At 42.0% G+C, this 19,397-nt stretch overlaps 1 protein-coding gene across 1 annotated transcript in view; it reads right to left on the bottom strand.

Moving 5' to 3' along the window:
• CCT5 (chaperonin containing TCP1 subunit 5) overlaps positions 1-19,397 on the bottom strand; it is a 329,132-nt gene that overhangs the window by 187,544 nt on the left and 122,191 nt on the right. Inside the window, exon 7 of the mRNA XM_069730418.1 lies at positions 4,801-4,920. Coding sequence (XP_069586519.1) covers positions 4,801-4,920 — 120 coding nt within the window. The remainder of the gene's footprint in view (positions 1-4,800; positions 4,921-19,397) is intronic.

Here is a 19,397-nt window from a genome sequence, read left to right as displayed (position 1 = left end):
AATTGGGGGGTTTCCACTGTTTAGGTACATCAGGGGTCTCCAAACACTACAGCCAATTTTGCGCTCAAAAAGTCAAATGGTGCTCCCTCCCTTCTGAGCTCTGCCGTGCGCCCAAACAGTGGGTTACCCCCACATATTTGGCATCAGCATACTCGGGATAAATTGGACAACAACTTCTGGGGTCCAATTTCTCTTGTTACCCTTGTGAAAATAAAAACTTGGGGGCTACAAAATCCTTTTTGTGGAAAAAAAAAAAAATATATATATATATATATTTTTTTTTTTTTTTTTTTTTTTTAATGACTCTGCATTATAAACTTCTGTGAAGCACTTGGGCATTCAAAGTTCTCACCACACATCTATATAAGTTCCTTGGGGGGTCTAGTTTCCAAAACGGGGTCTCTTGTGGAGGGTTACTACTGTTTAGGTACATCAGGGGCTCTGCAAACGCAACATAACGCCCACAGACCATTCTATCCAAGTCTGCATTCCAAAACGGCGCTCCTTCCCTTCCGAGCTCTGCCGTGCGCCCAAAAAGTGGTTTACCCCCACATATGGGGCATCAGCATACTCAGTATAAATTGGACAACAACTATTGCAGTCCAATTTCTCCTGTTACCCTTGTGAAAATAAAAACTTGGGGGCTACAATATCTTTTTTGTGGAAAAAAAAATATTTTTTATTTTCACGACTCTGCATTATAAACTTCTGTGAAGCACTTGGGCATTCAAAGTTCTCACCACACATCTAGATAAGTTCCATGGGGGGTCTAGTTTCCAAAATGGGGTCACTTGTGGGGGATTTCTACTGTTTAGGCACATCAGGGGCTCTCCAAACGCGACATGGCGTCCAATCTCAATTCCAGCCAATTCTACATTGAAAAAGTAAAACGGCACTCCTTCTCTTCCAAGCTCTGCGGTGCGCCCAAACAGTGGTTTACCCCAACATATTGGGTATCAGCGTACTCAGGAGAAATTAGACCACAAAAGTTGTTGTGCAATTTCTCCTGTTACCCTTGTGAAAATAAAAATTTGTGGGCAAAAAGATCATTTTTGTAGAAAAAATGCGATTTTTTTTTTTCACGACTCTACATTATAAACTTCTGTGAAGCACATGGGGGTTCAAAGTGCTCACCACACATCTAGATAAGTTCATTAAGGGGTCTAGTTTCCAAAATGGGGTCACTTGTGGGGGGTTTCTACTGTTTAGGCACATCAGGGGCTCTCCAAACGCGACATGGCGTCCGATCTCAATTCCAGCCAATTCTACATTGAAAAAGTAAAACGGCGCTCCTTCACTTCCAAGCTCTGCGGTGCGCCCAAACAGTGGTTTACCCTCACATATGGGGTATCGACGTATTCAGGAGAAACCGCACAACAACTTTTGTGGTTTAATTTCTCCTGTTACCCTTGTGAAAATAAAAATTTGTGGGCAAAAAGATCATTTTTGTAGAAAAAATGCGATTTTTTTTTTTTCACGACTCTACATTATAAACTTCTGTGAAGCACATGGGGGTTCAAAGTGCTCACCACACATCTAGATAAGTTCATTAAGGGGTCTAGTTTCCAAAATGGTGTCACTTGTGGGGGGTTTCCACTGTTTAGGCACATCAGGGGCTCTCTAAACGTGACATGGCGTCCGATCTCAATTCCAGCCAATTCTGCATTGAAAAAGTCAAACGGCGCTCCTTCACTTCTAAGTTCTGCGGTGCGCCCAAAAAGTGGTTTACCCCCACATATGGGGTATTGGCGTATTCAGGAGAAATTGCATAACAAAATTTATGGTTACATTTCTGTTTTTACACTTGTAAAAATAAAAAAAATGGTTCTGAATTAAGATGTTTGCAAAAAAAAGTTAAATGTTCATTTTTTCCTTCCACATTGTTTCAGTTCCTGTGAAGCACGTAAAGGGTTAATAAACTTCTTGAATGTGGTTTTGAGAACCTTGAGGGGTGTAGTTTTTAGAATGGTGTCACACTTCATTATTTTCTATCATATAGACCCCTCAAAATGACTTCAAATGTGATGTGGTCCCTAAAAGAAAAAATGGTGTTGTAAAAATGAGAAATTGCTGGTCAACTTTTAACCCTTATAACTCCCTAACGAAAAAAAAATTTTGTTTCCAAAATTGTGCTGATTTAAAGTAGACAAAAATTTTCGCCATATTTCCGTTTTTTTCATATATAATCGCAAGTAATATCGAAGAAATGTTACAACTAACATTAAGTACAATATGTCACGAAAAAAAACAATCTCAGAATCAGCGGGATCCATTGAAGCTTTCCAGAGTTATAACCTCATAAAGTGACAGTGGTCAGAATTGCAAAAATTGGCCCGGTCATTAAGTACCAAATTGGCTCTGTCACTAAGGGGTTAAAAATACTATAGCCACAATGTGGAAAAATAAGTTATTCTATTCTATATATGATGTAAAAAAAATCTACTATGTAAATGATACTACTTTACAAGTTGTCTTTGGTTATATATACATAATCTACTTTTGCTCAAATTTAATCAAATTACCAACATTTTCAAAATGTTTAATAAATATTTGAACAAGTATATCATTTCACATGTGTTGATTCATAGTTTTGCCTTCAGTGTGGATGTACAATTTTCATAGTCATGTCATGAAAACAGAAAAATCTGTAAGTGAGAAGGCGAGTCCAAACTTTTGATCTGAATATATATATATATATATATCTACTATATAAAGGTGTGTGTGTGTGTGTGTGTGTGTGTGTGTGTGTGTGTGTGTGTGTGTGTGTGTGTGTGTGTGTGTGTGTGTGTGTGTGTGTGTGTGTGTGTGTGTGTGTGTGTGTGTGTGTGTGTGTGTGTCCGGGATTGGCATCTGCACAGTCGCAGCTACAGCCACAAAATTTTGCACAGTCACACGTCTGGACCCTGAGAGCGTCATAGGCTACATTGTGAGGTGAAATTTTAACCCCGCGCGTTCCAATTCACCAATTTTGCCCCTATCTACATAATGGGAAAAAATGAAAGGAAAAGTGTAGGAGGCAAATTGACAGCTGCCAGATGTGAACAAGGGGGACTTAAAGAATGAGAGCGATAGCGCCAAAGAGTATATACCGTACAGTTGCTAAGGTGGGGCCTCGACATGGGATACTCACCACACACGGGGATATGAACACACACAAAATGCGCCACACACTACCACGTGCTTGAACACATATTACCCTCAGCACACATTTCACCACAAATACACCAACCTCGCCACATAAAAGTCAAAACACAAAAGTCGCCACTCAAAACTCACCACGCGCAGAACTCGCCACATGCAAAAACTAGGCTCTTGCAAAACTCGCCACAAATGCAAAATTCTCCTCATGAAAAACTCGCCACACGCAAAACTTGCACACGCGGAAAAATTGCCTCACACAAAACTTGCATACTCAAAAGGCACCACACATAAAACTCGCAACGCGCAAAACTCGCCATGCGCAAAACTTGCTGCACACAACTTGCTACACTAACCTGTCACATGTAACTCGACACACAAAAAGTTGCTACACTCATGTTGATACACAAAACTCATCTCACAAAAGTCGCTACATGCATGTCGCCACACGCAACTCAACACACACAACTTGAAAAAGCAGACAAACTACAACAATTGCACCATATAGGAAATACGGCAGCTGTCAGTCACATGACCTGTCTATTATGTGTATGTGTGAGCTAATATATACTGCCAGGGGGAGGGCTTCCTGTTGGCTGGGGATTTATCAGGCTGCCAATTTAGCTTACAAATACTGAGGTAAAAATACTGAGCAAATAACGTGTGAACGAGGTCTAATACAGGAGGAGATGACACACAGGTATATACTATATAGAGGGGAGATGACACACAGATATATACTATATACAGGAGAGATGACACAGGTATATACTATATAGAGGAGGAGATTACATATAGGTACATATATATACAGGAGGGGATGACATACAGGTATATACTATATACAGGAGGAGATGACATACAGGTATATGCTATATATAGAAGATGACATGCAGGTATATACTATATGCAGGAGGAGAGGACACTCAGATATATACTATATACAGGGGAGATGACAGGTATATACTATATACAGGAGGAGATGACATACAGGTATATACTATATATAGGGGAGATGACAGCAGGTATATACTATATACAGGGGAGATGACATACAGGTATATACTATATACAGGAGATGACATACAGATGTATACTATATATAAGGGAGATGACAAACAAATATACTGAGGTGATGAGGTGAAAATGAGAGGTGTGAGGTGAAAATGAAAAGGTGTGAGTGCAAAATGAGAGAAGTGAGGAAAAATAGTGGAGTGATCAGAAAATGACAGATGTGAGGTTGAAATGACAAGTGTTAGGGGGGAATGAGAGGAGTGAGGGAGAAAATGAGAGGTGTGAGGGAGAAAATGAGAGATGTGAGGGGGAAAATGAAAGATGTGATTGGGAAAATGAGAGGCGTGATGGGAAAATAAGAGAAGTGAGGTGCTATAACTAACCACAGATATTTACTATGCCCAGGCAACGCCGGGCTCTTCAGTTAGTATATATTTATTTATTTATATTTTTTTTTTAGGAAATGCAAAGCTGTAAAAGAAAAAAAAATCCATTTGGGGCCTATTCTGCAGGTAATAACGTGTGTCATTGACAGCCCAGTGTTTTCATGACTTTTCAGCTAGCCATGCAAGGAACCAGACAATCAGTATAAATGATCTAACGCCCATTAGTGAGAATTATCCCTTTAAAGTTATGCAGACTCCTCACCTCTATTTCAGGCCCTCCGACCCAACGGACAGCAGGTAGCTCATTTTGAAGTAAGAGATGGTTTGCTTCGTCATCAAAGCCCCATTGACATATGGCAATATTAGCACCAGTATCTTTAATCTGCAAATACAAAACAAAATTGTTGTCATGTCTCCATCAGTTTTAACCATCTAGGAATCAAAATCCCGAAATATTGTTTTCTGTACAAAGAAGGTATCAATGACAAAAACAAAACAAAGAGCATACCAAAAATAGAAAATAAACTTGTTGCACAACACAAAGATAAGACTGTCATACAAATCAAAGGGCCATGGCACATGCACTTTCACATTAATTACGGTAAATCCTTTTCTGTAAAAAAAAACCTCAATATTAACCCCTTCACCCCAAAGCCTGTTTTCACCTAAGTGACAGGGCCAATTTTTACAATTCTGACCATTGTCACTTTATGAGGTTATAACTCTGAAACGCTTCAACGGATCCTGGTGATTCTGACACTGTTTTCTCGTGACATATTGTACTTCATGACAGTGGTAAAACTTTTTCGATATGACTTGCATTTATTTGTGAAAAAAACAAAAATTTGTCGGAAATTATGAAAATTTAGCAATTTTCAAACTCTTAGTTTTTATGCCCTTAAATTAGAGAGTTATATCACATAATATAGTTAATAAACAACATTTCCCACATGTCTGCTTTACATCAGCACAATTTTGGAAACAATTTTTTTTGTTACGACGTTATAAGGGTTAAAAGTTGACCAGCGATTTCTCATTTTTGCAACAAAATTTGCAAAACCATTTTTTTACGGACCACCTCACACTTGAAGTGACTTTGAGGGGTCTATATGACAGAAAATGCCCAAAAGTGACACCATTCTAAAAACTGCACCCCTCAAGGTACTCAAAACCACATTCAAAAAGTTTATTAACCCTTCAGGTGCTTCACAGAAATTTTTTGAATGTTTAAAAAAATTGAACATTTAAATTTTTTTTCACAAAATTTTTACTTCAGGTCCAATTTGTTTCATTTTACCAAGGGTAACAGGAGAAATTGGACCACAAAAGTCGTTGTACAATTTGTCCTGAGTACGCCGATACCCCATATGTGGGGGTAAACCACTGTTTGGGCACATGGCAGAGCTCGGAAGGGAAGGAGCGCTATTTGACTTTTCAATGCAAGATTTGCTGGAATTGAGATCGGAGCCCATGTCACGATTGGAGAGCCCCTGATGTGCCTAAACAGTGGAAACCCCCACAGGTGACACCATTTTGGAAAGTAGACCCCCTAAGGAACTAATCTAGATGTGTGGTGAGCACTTTGAACCTCCAAGTGCTTCACAGAAGTTTATAATGTAGAGCCGTAAAAAAACATTTTTTATTAATTTTCACAAAAAATGATTTTTGCCCCAAATTTTTTATTTTCCCAAGGGTAAAAGGATAAATTGGACCCCAAAAGTTGTTGTGCAATTTGTCCTGAGTACGTCGATACTTCATATATGGGGATAAACCACTGTTTGAGCGCATGGCAGAGCTCGGAAGGGAAGGAGTGCCATTTGACTTTTCAATGCAAAATTGGCTGGAATTGAGATCGGACGCCATGTCGCATTTGGAGAGCCCCTGACGTGCCTTAACAGTGGAAACCCCCCACAAGTGACCCCATTTTGGAAAGAAGACCCCCTAAGGAACTTATCTAGATGTGTGGTGAGCACTGTTAACCCCCAATTGTTTCACTAAAGTTTAGAATGTAGCATTGTGAAAATTAAAAAATCATTTTTTCTTTCCACAAAATGATGTTTTAGCCCGCAATTTTTTTTTCCCCAAGGGTAACAGGAGAAATTGGACCACAAATGTTATTGTCCAATTTGTCCTGAGTACGCTGATACCCCACATGTGGGGGGGAACCACCGTTTGAGTGCATGGCAGAGCTCGGAAGGGAAGGAGCACCGTTTGAAATGCAGACTTAGATGGAATGGACTGCAGGTGTCATGTTGCATTTGCAGAGCCCCTGATGTACCTAAACAGTAGAAACCCACCACAAGTGACCCCATATTGGAAACTAGACCCCCCCAAGGAACTTATCTAGATGTGTTGTGAGAGCTTTGAACCAACAAGTGTTTCACTACAGTTTATAACGCAGAGCCGTGAAAATAAAAAATATTTTTTTTTCCACGAAAATGATATTTTATCCCCTATGTTTTTATTTTCCCAAGGGTAACAGGACAAATTGGACCCTAAAAGTTGTTGTCCAACTTGTCCTGATAACGCTGATACCCCATATGTTGGGGGGAACCACTGTTTGGGCACACAGGAGAACTCGGAAGGGAAGGAGCCCTGTTTTACTTTTTCAAAGCAGAATTGGCTGGAATTGATATCGGACGCCATGTCGCGTTTGAAGAGCCCCTGATGTGCCTAAACAGTGGAAACCCCCAATTATAACTGAAACCCTAACCCCAACCCTAACCCTAGCCCTAACCCTAGCACTAATGGGAAAATGGAAATAAATACATTTTTTTACATTTTATTATTTTTCCCTAACTAAGGGGGTGATGAAGGGGGGTTTGATTTACTTTTATAGCGTTTTTTTGGCGGATTTTTATGATTGGCAGCCGTCACACACTAAAAGACGCTTTTTATTGCAAAAAATAGTTTTTGCATCACCACATTTTGAGAGCTATAATTTATCCATATTTTGGCCCACAGAGTCATATGAGGTCTTGTTTTTTGCGGGACGAGTTGACGTTTTTATTGGTAACATTTTCGGGCAGATGACATTTTTTGATCGCTTTTTATTCCGATTTTTGGGAGGCGGAATGAACAAAAACCAGCTATTCATGAATTTCTTTTGGGGGAGGCGTTTATACCGTTCCACGTGTGGTAAAATGGATAAAGCAGTTTTATTCTTCGGGTCAGTACGATTACAGCGATACCTCATTTATGTAATTTTTTATATGTTTTGGCGCTTTTACACAATAACAACTATTTTATATAAAAAAATAATTGTTTTTTGCATCGCATTATTCTGAGAGCTATAACTTTTTTATTTTTCTGCTGATGATGCTGTATGGCGGCTTTTTTTTTTGCGGGACAAGATGACGTTTTCAGCGGTACCATGGTTATTTATATCCGTCGTTTTGATCGCGTGTTATTCCACTTTTTGTTCGCCTGTATGATAATAAAGCGTTGTTTTTTGCCTTTTTTTTTTTTTGCGGTGTTCACTGAAGGGGTTAACTAGTGGGATAGTTTTATAGAGCGGGTCGTTACGGACGCGGCGATACCAAATATGTGTACATTTATTGTTTTGTTTTTTTTTTTACATAAATAAATGGATTTATTGGGAAATTTTTTTTTACACATTCTATTTTTTTTTTTTTTTTTTTTTTTACTTTCTAACATTGTCCCAGGGGGGGACATCTCTGTATTAGATCAGATCGTTGATCTGACACTGTGCATAGCACACTGTCAGATCAACGATCTGACAGGCAGCTTAGCTGGCTTTCCAGCGCCTGCTCTCAGCAGGCGCCGGCTAGCCAGGTCACTTCATGACCCGGAAGGAGTCCGGCGGCCATCTTGGATCCGGGGACTCCTTCTGGGTCACCGGAGCAACGCGATCTCATTGCGTTGCTCCGGTGGGAGAGCGCAGGGAGCCTCCGTCCCTGCGCGATCCCCTTCTATGCCGCTGTCACTACTGACAGCGGCATCAGAGGGGTTAAATGCCCGCGATCGGCGATAGCGCCGATCGTGGGCATTGCTGCGGGGTGTCAGCTGTCATACAGCTGACACCCGCACCCGATCACCGCGGCGCTCAGCGCGAGACCACGGTGATCGGTGCGCCGTACTAGTACTGCTGCTGGCACTAATGCAGTGCCGGCAGCGCAGTACTAGTACGGCGCGTGTCGCGAAGGGGTTAAAACTAGGTTTCTGAGGCAGTCTAGCGGATGAGCAGCTTGGGCTTTCAGTTGTACAATGGCTTTTATAGTGATGCACCCATAACAATATACAGTAACTCAGCTGTATGTTTTATTTATGCCTACTTACATAGTGCCATCATATACCAAACGGTTTTAATGCTTTTTGACAATGCCTTTCCTGAGAGCAGTGCCATTGCTTGTTTCCCAAAACCCCCACACAGCCTCAAAAGGAATACAATGGATCTTGTGAGAATGTGATTTTTGAAGTGGAATTACTATTGTGTATACAGCCAACATTTGATTGATTTGGTATAACCATCTTAACAACCAGGCCACACCTGCTCCTGTTCATCTGATGTAGCTGAATGGTTAAGCAAGTACACGACCAATTCCATGGTCACAATGTATTGTCGGTCCATGCATGTCCTACATACAACCAAACTAATTAGTGCAGTCAGGACTTTATTAACACTCGTGCAAGAAAGTTAAAAAAGCAAATTACTATATTCAAATGTAACAAATCACATCAAAAATTGCCAATTGCCTACAAAAAGTGTTAATCTGCAGATAATCACATTTAACCCCTGTGTAGTTAGCTTATTAGAAAAGCGGTTCCTAATAGATAATATACTCGTATCCTCCATGTAATTGGTCTGTGCCAATCATAAGGGCGATGTAGGGAGAAGTTACAGTCAACTCACTATAAAGAGACAGGAGTTATTACAGCTAGGAATACATTGACCTCCAGCTCTGCTAATGTACCAGGGATTGAACATAGCTGTGCCTTCTGTACAGTAAGCTGTGACTGCTTCTTGCACTACCCCTATGACTGGTAGCAAGCAGCTACATGGGGAATAAAACTTCACCTTCTCCCTGTAGCTGCGGTTCTATTAAGTAAGGCTACTTTCACACTAGCGTTAACTGCAATACGTTAAAATGCGTCGTTTTGCCGAAAAACCGCATCCTGCAAAAGTGCTTGCAGGATGCGGTTTTTCCCCATAGACTTGTATTGGCGACGCATTGTGACGTATTGTCATCCGCTGTGTACGACGTATGCGTCGAAATTTGGTGACACGTCGTCTGGAAAAAACGTAGATTGTAACATTTTTTGGCTCCGACAAAAAAACGTGTCGCGACGCATCCTGCGGCATGCGTCGTTGGCTACAATGGAAGTCTATGAGCGACGGATCCGTCGAGACACGTCGTACGACGCAATGCAGCGCTGCAATACTTTTTTTATACTGAGCATGCTCAGAAGCAGGATTTTGTAGCCAATTGGCCAGACACCCCCAAATCTATATAAACCTGGCCTGGGCCTTGAACGCCACAAGACTCCAGCCTGCCACAAGACTCCAGCCTGCCACAAGACCCCAGCCTGCCAGCTACACTCCAACCTGCAAGCTACACTCCAACCTGCAAGCTACACTCCTGCCACACCAGACTCCAGCCACCATAGAAACAGTGTGAGTATTGCCATTTTTGTGTGCGTCTGTGTGCATGTGTCTGCATGTCTGTGCGTGTGTGTGCATTTGTGTCTGTATGACATACTGACTACAGCAAGAGCTTAAAACCTGAATACAACCTGAGGCCTGCCATCGTCCTGCAACAGCCAGTGCCCTGCTACAGTCCAGATCCACCCTGAGGCCTGCCACTGTGAAGACATTCAGCTCCAGCCGGAGGACTGATGGCCTTTTGTGTGTGTGTGTGCGTATGCGTTTCGTGTTTGGGTCCGCCTGTGTGCTTTTGTGCATCTGTGTGTATTTGCATGGCCCTATGTGCTCGTGTGTGTGTGTGTGTGTGTGTGTGTGTGTGTGTGTGTGTGTGTGTGTGTGTGTGTGTGTATTTTTGTACTGCTGTGTGCTTTTGTATGTATGTCTTCACGTGCCTGCACCTTATTATGCCTTCACCAATATTATGCCTGTTCATGTGTTAAGCTTGTGTTATGACTGCGCCTGTGTGCTTGCAGGCATGTTTGTGTGCGTCTTGTTGATTGCATGTGCATTTGTCCATGCCATATTGGTTAATGTCCTTTTCTGATGTATTTACTAAGTATAGTGGTCTGTGCAGCCTGCGGTGTAAATGTGTTTTTTTTTTCCTCTTAAAATTTTTTTTTTTTTTTTTTTTAAATCGGATGTATTATTGCAAAGTCTAGTTGTCTGCAGCTTGTGGTTAGAATGTGTGAGTGCTATTTTTTTTAAAAGTGTTGATTATTTTATTACTGTTGAAACCATTCCCAGTTGATGTACTTGTATTTAAAATGAAGAGCATTTCTGCTCCTAATTGTGATGTTAAAAAAAAAACAAAACGAAAAAAATAAAAATTAAAAAAAATGTTTATTAAAAAAATGTCCGTAGTGTAATTTCATAAAGCTAAATTTAAAACAGGTGTATGTACCAATGGTTACACATGCAATACAGAGTTGGTTGAGGGCTCCTTTTTTACTAAAGGCTATCCTTAGAAGGTTTTTGGGGGAGGTTATTTTAGAAAATAAAATGTGGTAAAAATATTTTTACATGGTGAGTTCACATTTTAAAATATTTTTTTTGGACATGGAAATGAATGGTATAACGTGCACCTGTTTTTGGGTTTTGGTGTTCACCTTAATGAACATTTCTCACATTTTAACAGGGTGTTTATCGTTAAACATTACCAAGTTCGGGGGGTGGTCTAACTATAAATCCATTATACTTATTACAGACACACCAGGACCACAGCCACCGGCCTTCCCACCAGGACCACAGCCACCGGCTATCCCACCAGGACCACAGCCTCACATCTTTAAAAGTAAGTTTTGAAGACCCCAAATCTGCTACTTCAATGTGTAGAGCAGATTGCAAGTGTCTTAACTTACAGAGCCACCAGGACCACAGCCACCGGCCTTCCCACCAGGACCACAGCCACAATGTCCTCTTCTGACAGCCCTCCTCCACAGCAACAGCGTGTATCGGTAAGTAAATAAAAATTGTATTTTTTAAAAAATTTACATTATTTTTAATCACTACATGCATTTATTTTGTTTAAACAGGAAGCTGAATCAGATGAGGAGCTGTCAGAAGGGGCCGAGACGGGTGGAGAGATGCAAGTGGAGGAGGAACCAAGTAAGTAGTGGCAAAACACTTGCTTCACACATCACACTGCACCATACACAAAACAGATTTTCATATATAACTTAACACAGAAAACATATGCCTACATTAAAGATATTTTTTTTTCCTTTATTTCAGTCTCCTGCTGCTGCTGAACATTCAGCAAACCGTGAAGGTTCTCCCAGCCGCTCCCAGAGTCGGCGGACTCGTCGCCGCGGTCGGCCATCAGTGAGTTGGTTTTTTGGGGGGATTCAATTGGTACTTTTGTGTTTCAGTGTACTAATTTTTATGTTTTTCTTTTTTTTTCCTCACAGGCTTCACAACGTGCTCCTGCTGAAGACTTTGAAGTAGACATTGAGTGTCTCATCGAGGAGGTTCGCGAGCGGGAGCCGATGTGGAACATGGCTGACCGTAGGCATGCCGATACCAGTGTCACCCGTCGGCTCTGGGAGGAAGTATGCCAGAACATCTTTCCGAGGTGGGAGGACCTTCTTCCACAGCAGCAAACTATGTAAGTATTCACCTTTCAGTGATGTTTAGAGCTGAATGTAATGTATTGCATTTACCATTTTTTTTTTCTCTTCATTCTTGTCTTCACAGGTGGCAAGGTTAGGAAGCGGTGGCGGTCACTGAGGGATCGCTTTAAGAGGGAATTTAACGAGGAGATGCAGGCCCCGAGTGGCTCAGCAGGAAGGAAGAAGAGAACATATACAGGTCCTTCTCAAAAAATTAGCATATAGTGTTAAATTTCATTATTTACCATAATGTAATGATTACAATTAAACTTTCATATATTATAGATTCATTATCCACCAACTGAAATTTGTCAGGTGTTTTATTGTTTTAATACTGATGTTTTTGGCATACAACTCCTGATAACCCAAAAAACCTGTCTCAATAAATTAGCATATTTCACCTATCCAATCAAATAAAAGTGTTTTTTAATAACAAACAAAAAAACCATCAAATAATAATGTTCAGTTATGCACTCAATACTTGGTCGGGAATCCTTTGGCAGAAATGACTGCTTCAATGCGGCGTGGCATGGAGGCAATCAGCCTGTGACACTGCTGAGATGTTATGGAGGCCCAGGATGCTTCAATAGCGGCCTTAAGCTCATCCAGAGTGTTGGGTCTTGCGTCTCTCAACTTTCTCTTCACAATATCCCACAGATTCTCTATGGGGTTCAGGTCAGGAGAGTTGGCAGGCCAATTGACCACAGTAATACCATGGTCAGTAAACCATTTACCAGTGGTTTTGGCACTGTGAGCAGGTGCCAGGTCGTGCTGAAAAATGAAATCTTCATCTCCATAAAGCATTTCAGCCGATGGAAGCATGAAGTGCTCCAAAATCTCCTGATAGCTAGCTGCATTGACCCTGCCCTTGATGAAACACAGTGGACCAACACCAGCAGCTGACATGGCACCCCACACCATCACTGACTGTGGGTACTTGACACTGGACTTCAGGCATTTTGGCATTTCCTTCTCCCCAGTCTTCCTCCAGACTCTGGCACCTTGATTTCCGAATGACATGCAAAATTTGCTTTCATCAGAAAAAAGTACTTGGGACCACTTAGCAACAGTCCAGTGCTGCTTCTCTGTAGCCCAGGTCAGGCGCCTCTGCCGCTGTTTATGGTTCAAAAGTGGCTTTACCTGGGGAATGCGGCACCTGTAGCCCATTTCCTGCACACGCCTGTGCACGGTGGCTCTGGATGTTTCCACACCAGACTCAGTCCACTGCTTCCTCAGGTTCCCCAAGGTCTGGAATCGGTCCTTCTCCACAATCTTCCTCAGGGTCCGGTCTCCTCTTCTCGTTGTACAGCGTTTTCTGCCACATTGTTCCTTCCAACAGACTTACCATTGAGGTGCCTTGATACAGCACTCTGGGAACAGCCTATTTGTTGAGAAATTTCTTTCTGGGTCTTACCCTCTTGCTTGAGGGTGTCAATGATAGCCTTCTTGACATCTGTCAGGTCGCTAGTCTTACCCATGATGGGGGTTTTGAGTAATGAACCAGGCAGGGAGTTTATAAAAGCCTCAGGTATCTTTTGCATGTGTTTAGAGTTAATTAGTTGATTCAGAAGATTAGGGTAATAGGTCGTTTAGAGAACCTTTTCTTGATATGCTAATTTATTGAGACAGGTTTTTTGGGTTATCAGGAGTTGTATGCCAAAATCATCAGTATTAAAACAATAAAAGACCTGACAAATTTCAGTTGGTGGATAATGAATCTATAATATATGAAAGTTTAATTGTAATCATTACATTATGGTAAATAATGAAATTTAACACTATATGCTAATTTTTTGAGAAGGACCTGTAGATACGCCCCTGCCCTCTCCTTCCTGAGGCGAACCATGTTGAGTAGAGTAAGTATTCAACATCCCACTAATAACCATGTTATCCTGTCTAACTAAACTTTTGTTTCAGTCCGGGCTTTTTCATATCAATATATTAATTGTTTTTGTTTTTTCTTTCACAGCACCTTCTCCAGCCACCGTGCGCCTGCATCTTCCTCTGCGCCCTCTGGAGCGATCCCTCCTGAGTCCGCCACCGAGGGCCACGTCGGTAGGCCCCACACCTCTGACCCCTCTGTCCCCTCCACTTCATCCACCTCAAGCACTGGAGCATTATTGCAGGCTTCCTTACTCAAATCTGATGCTCAACAGATAGCATTCCCTTTACCCCACCCCTCTGAACCTGCCACCTCTAGACCGCCATTAGGTTCGTGGCGGCAGCGACAGAGGGGTCAGGAAAGGAGCTATGCTCCTGAATTCTTACATCTAAATGCATCCTTCCAAAGCTCTTTCAAAATTTTGGGAGAGCAAGTGACTGCTGGTTTCAACATGGTGCAATCACGCATCAGTGAAACAAGCCATGAAACCAGCAGTCGCTTGGATAGGCTGCATTTAGATGTAAGTAAATCTCCGGCCAATCTTTTTTTCCAATCTATGCTCAGGAGCATGGAGAAGCTTTCTTTTAAACAACAGATGCGGGTAATGAATACCTGCCATAATGCTCTACTTAAGGTCCTCCACGAACCCCAATCTACCCCCACACATCCCAGTCCCCATTTCAACACCATGCCCCCCATTACCCAACCCAGTCCCAATACCCATCCCAGTCCCAATACCCATCCCGGCCCACAAACCAAATGTCTTCCCCGCTGTTTTCTTCTTCCTTGCCCAGCTTTCCTTCCCCATTAAGTTTTCCCACCTACCCCAATACCACCCCCCTCTGGTCAGCCTCCAGCTTTTCACCACCCTTCCACTGCAGCCCAAACAAGTAGGGTTTCCCCACCTATCAACGTGGTCCAACCTTCCAGCCCCTCCTCCCCTCGCTACTCCACCCAACACTTTGAAGATTTGTAATATTTTATGTTTCTAAATATTTTATGTTTCTAAATTTAATAAAAATAAATTGTGAAAAGTTAAGAAAAAAACTATGTTTTTTGCAAAGAAAATTTAAAAAAAAATAAATAAAATTCGGTCTGATTTAAATTCTACTCTGTGTGTGGATTCATTAAGGTAATATGGTAACTATTAAAAAAGGTAAAATAAAAATAAACACCAGACGTTTGAAAGGTATAACACATTGGTTTTATTACCAAGCAAACAACGCTTTGGGAACTTTTTTTTTTTTTTTTTGCAGAAACACAATTTTTACATAAACAAAACCCATGAAAAACGTCACACAATGATGTCTTGCCATGGAATCCGCCCAACAGGTGACAAAATAATCCGCAAACTGGTCCCTCATCCTAGTAACCGAACCTGTGGCGCGAACAGAGGTATTGCGGTAATCCCACAAGGTTGTCTCCAATTCTTCGTCATCCAAGGAAACTGGCTCCTTTGAAAGGACAAAAGTTATGGAGCACCACACATGCCTTAACAACATTGTTTACAGTTTTGGTTTGCAGTTTGATTGCCGTCAGCAGAACTCTCCACTTTGCCGTCAATATACCAAAAGAACACTCTACTACTCTTCTTGCTCTAGTAAGGCGGTAATTAAATACCCGCTTGGTACGGTTTAAGTCACGGCTGCTGTATGGTTTCAGTAGGTGCGGCGACAGTTGAAAGGCTTCATCACCTACACAAACATATTGCATGGCTGGTTCACTTGTTCCTGGGAGTGGTCTGGCTGGCGGGAAATCGTATGTCTCTCCATACAGGCAACGACCCATTGGAGAGTTTTTAAAAACTTGAGAATCGTTGGACCGGCCATAGGCTCCTATGTCCACAGCAAGGAACTTGCAGTTGGCGTCTGCTATAGCCATAAGTACAATAGAAAAGTATTTCTTATAATTGTAGTACTCAGAGCCTGCTCCTGCCGGTTTAGCAATCCTTATGTGTTTCCCGTCCACGGCACCAACACAATTTGGGAAATTGCAAACTTTCTCAAACTGTTCTGCACTTCTCAACCAGATGTCCATTGATGGTTAAGGGATATACTCCAGCTGAAAAGTGTCCCAAATAGCCTGACATGTCTCCTTCACTATTCCGCCAATAGTGGAAAACCCCAGCCGGAATTGGTAATGGAGCGAAGTGAGAGATTCACCCGTAGCTAGGAAGCTGTAGGGGAAAAAAAAAAAAAGGTTAGAAAAAATTGCACAGACCAACAACTTTTTGATTTTTTGGTTTCCTGGTAAAGTTTCAATAAATGGCACTATGAAAATGTTTTTTATGACGGGATGCACAATAAAACCTGAATGAAACAGGTGTTAAATAGTGGAATGGCCTCAAACAATAAAAAAATTACATGCTGCAGAAAATGGTACGCAATGTGTCAGCGCAGTATTGTCTGCAGCATGTAACATTCAATATGAGCAATGACAAAAAAAAAAAAAAAAAAAAAAAAAAAAAAAAAGAGGCTTACCGCAGTGTCACCAGGAGCCGCTCCGCCAGTGTGATGGCAAGCCTCATCCGTGTGTCCTGCCTTTGGATGACATCCCCTAGTTTTTCAACCAAATAGTCAAAATGTTCCATCCTCATCCGTACGTAATTGAAGAATTTTTGTGGGTTGTGCCGCAACTCCAGGTAGACAGTGGACTGGACACCCCTGGTCATCCGCAGTTCATTGATCGGATGTATCCAGACTCGTCTCAGTCTCCGTTGCTGCAGAAGCATCCTCCGTCTTTCTGCTGCCGCCTCCTTCTCCCGCACTATAATATCCAGGCGATTCATCTCAAATATAACATCAGTTACCAAACTTGCAATCCTACCAAGTACACCTTCCATCTCTGCCACTAAACTAAAACCCTCAAAGATGGGCTGTAAATACAGTCAGTATATAGTTTTCCTTATTTTCCAGTAGCCAATCAAATTTGGGTGCCTCCCATTTTAAAAACGGATCCGTCGTAAAAACGGATGCAACGGATGGTAAAAACGGATGCAACGCATCCAGTATTTCGACGGAACCGTGTAGCGGATTTGCGACGGATTCGTCGAAATGCTGTATGCGTTGCATAGGTTTTCCACTTTTTTTTGACGCATCCGTTTTTTCCGGAAAAAAGACGATTTGTGATGGTTTGCAGTTAACGCTAGTGTGAAGGTAGCCTTAACTACACAAGATTTAACCCGATGACGACCTGATATACGACTTTTCACGGCAGGCATTAACCCCTTCCCGACCTTTGACGCAGCGTATGTGTCATGAAAACCCGTGCAAATCCGACCTGTGACGCAGCATATGCGTCATGGTCGGATCGCGTTCCTGCAGGCCGGGTGAAAGGGTTAACTCCAATATCACCCGACCTACAGAGACAGGGGGAGTGGTACTTTAGCCCAGGGGGGGTGGCTTCGCCTTCCCGTGGCTACGATCGCTCTGATTGGCTGTTGAAAGTGAAACAGCCAATCAGAGCAATCTGTAATATTTCACCTATGTAAATTAGTGAAATATTACAATCCAGCCATGGCCGATGCTGCAATAGCATCGGCCATGGCTGGAGACCCCGATCTGGCCCCCCCACCGACAGACGGCAGCGATCTGCAGTGTTCCCTACTCCTCCGTTATGTCCACAGCGCCATCCTCTCCCCTCCGACCCTCCCCCGTCCTTGGGGGTTTCTACTGTTTAGCCATATCAGGGGCTCTGCAAACGCAATGTGACGCCCGCAGAGCATTCCATTGAAGTCTGCATTTCAAAACGTCACTACTTCACTTCCGAGCACCGGCATGTGCCCAAACAGTGGTTTACCCCCACATATGGGGTAGTAGCGTACTCAGGAGAAACTGGACAACAACTTTTGGGGTCCAATTTCTCCAGTAACCCTTGGGAAAATAAAAAATTGCTGGCTAAATTTAGGTTTAGGGTTGGAATTAGGGCTAGGGTTGGAAATAGGGTTAAGATTAGGCTGTGGTTAGGGCTATGGTTAGGGGTGTGTTGGGGTTGGGATTAGGGTTATGGCTACAGTTGGGATTAGGGTGAAGGGTGTATTGGGGTTAGTGTTGGAGGTAGAATTGAGGGGTTTCCACTGTTTAGGCACATCAGGGGTCTCCAAACGCAACATGGCGCCACAATTGATTCCAGACAATCTTGCGTTCAAAAAGTCAAATGGTGCTCCCTCCCTTCCGAGCCCCGACGTGCGCCCAGGCAGTGGTTTATCCCCACATATGGGGTACCAGCATACGCAGGACAAACTGGTTAACGTATCAAGTGTACTTAGGAGAAATTGCCCAATAAATTTTAGGATCCATTTTGAGGCTAAAATAAAATTTATGTGACAAAAAGTACTTTTTCATTTTTACGGATCAATTTGTGAAGCACCTGGGGGTTCAAAGTGCTCACTAAGCATCTAGACAAGCTCCTTGGGGGGGGGGGTCTAGTTTCCAAAATGGGGTCGCTTGTGGGGGAGCTCCAGTGTTTAGGCACACAGGGGCTCTCCAAACGCGACATGGTGTCCCCTAAAGATTGGAGCCAATTTTTCAATGAAAGAGTCATATGGCGCTCCTTCCCTTCTGAGCCCTGTCGTGCTCCCAGACAGTGGTTCCCCCCATATATGGGGTATCGGCGTACTCAGGACAAATTGTACAATAACGTTTGGGGTCCAGTTTCTCTTTTTACCCTTGGGAAAATAAAAAAATTGTTGCTAAAGCATCATTTTTGTGACTAAAGTTAAATGTTCATTTTTTTCTTCCGTGTTGCTTCTGCTGCTGTGAAGCACCTGAAGGGTTAATAAACTTCTTGAATGTGGTTTTAAGTACCTTGAGGGGTGCAGTTTTTAGAATGGTGTCACTTTTGGGTATTTTCAGCCATATATACCCCTCAAACTGACTTCAAATGTGAGGTGGTCCCTAAAAAAAACTGTAAACTTCGTTGTAAAAATGAAAAATCGCTGGTCAAATTATAACCCTTATAACTTCCTAGGAAAAAAAAAATTGTTTCCAAAGGTGTGCTGATGTAAAGTAGACATGTGGGTAATGTTGATTATTAACTCTCTGGTTTAACAGAATGAAAATTCAAAATTTTAAAATTGCTAAATTTTCGCCAAATTTCTATTTTTTTCACAAATAAACGCAAAAATTTATCGACATAAATTTACCACTAACATGAAGCCCAATATGTCACGAAAAAACAATCTCAGAACCGCTAGAATTCATTGA

Source organism: Ranitomeya imitator, chromosome 6 (assembly GCF_032444005.1).
Source record: "Ranitomeya imitator isolate aRanImi1 chromosome 6, aRanImi1.pri, whole genome shotgun sequence".
Classification (NCBI taxonomy): domain Eukaryota; kingdom Metazoa; phylum Chordata; class Amphibia; order Anura; family Dendrobatidae; genus Ranitomeya; species Ranitomeya imitator.
The sequence above is the reverse complement of the archived record's forward strand: the minus strand, read 5'-3'. Positions and strand labels throughout refer to the sequence as shown.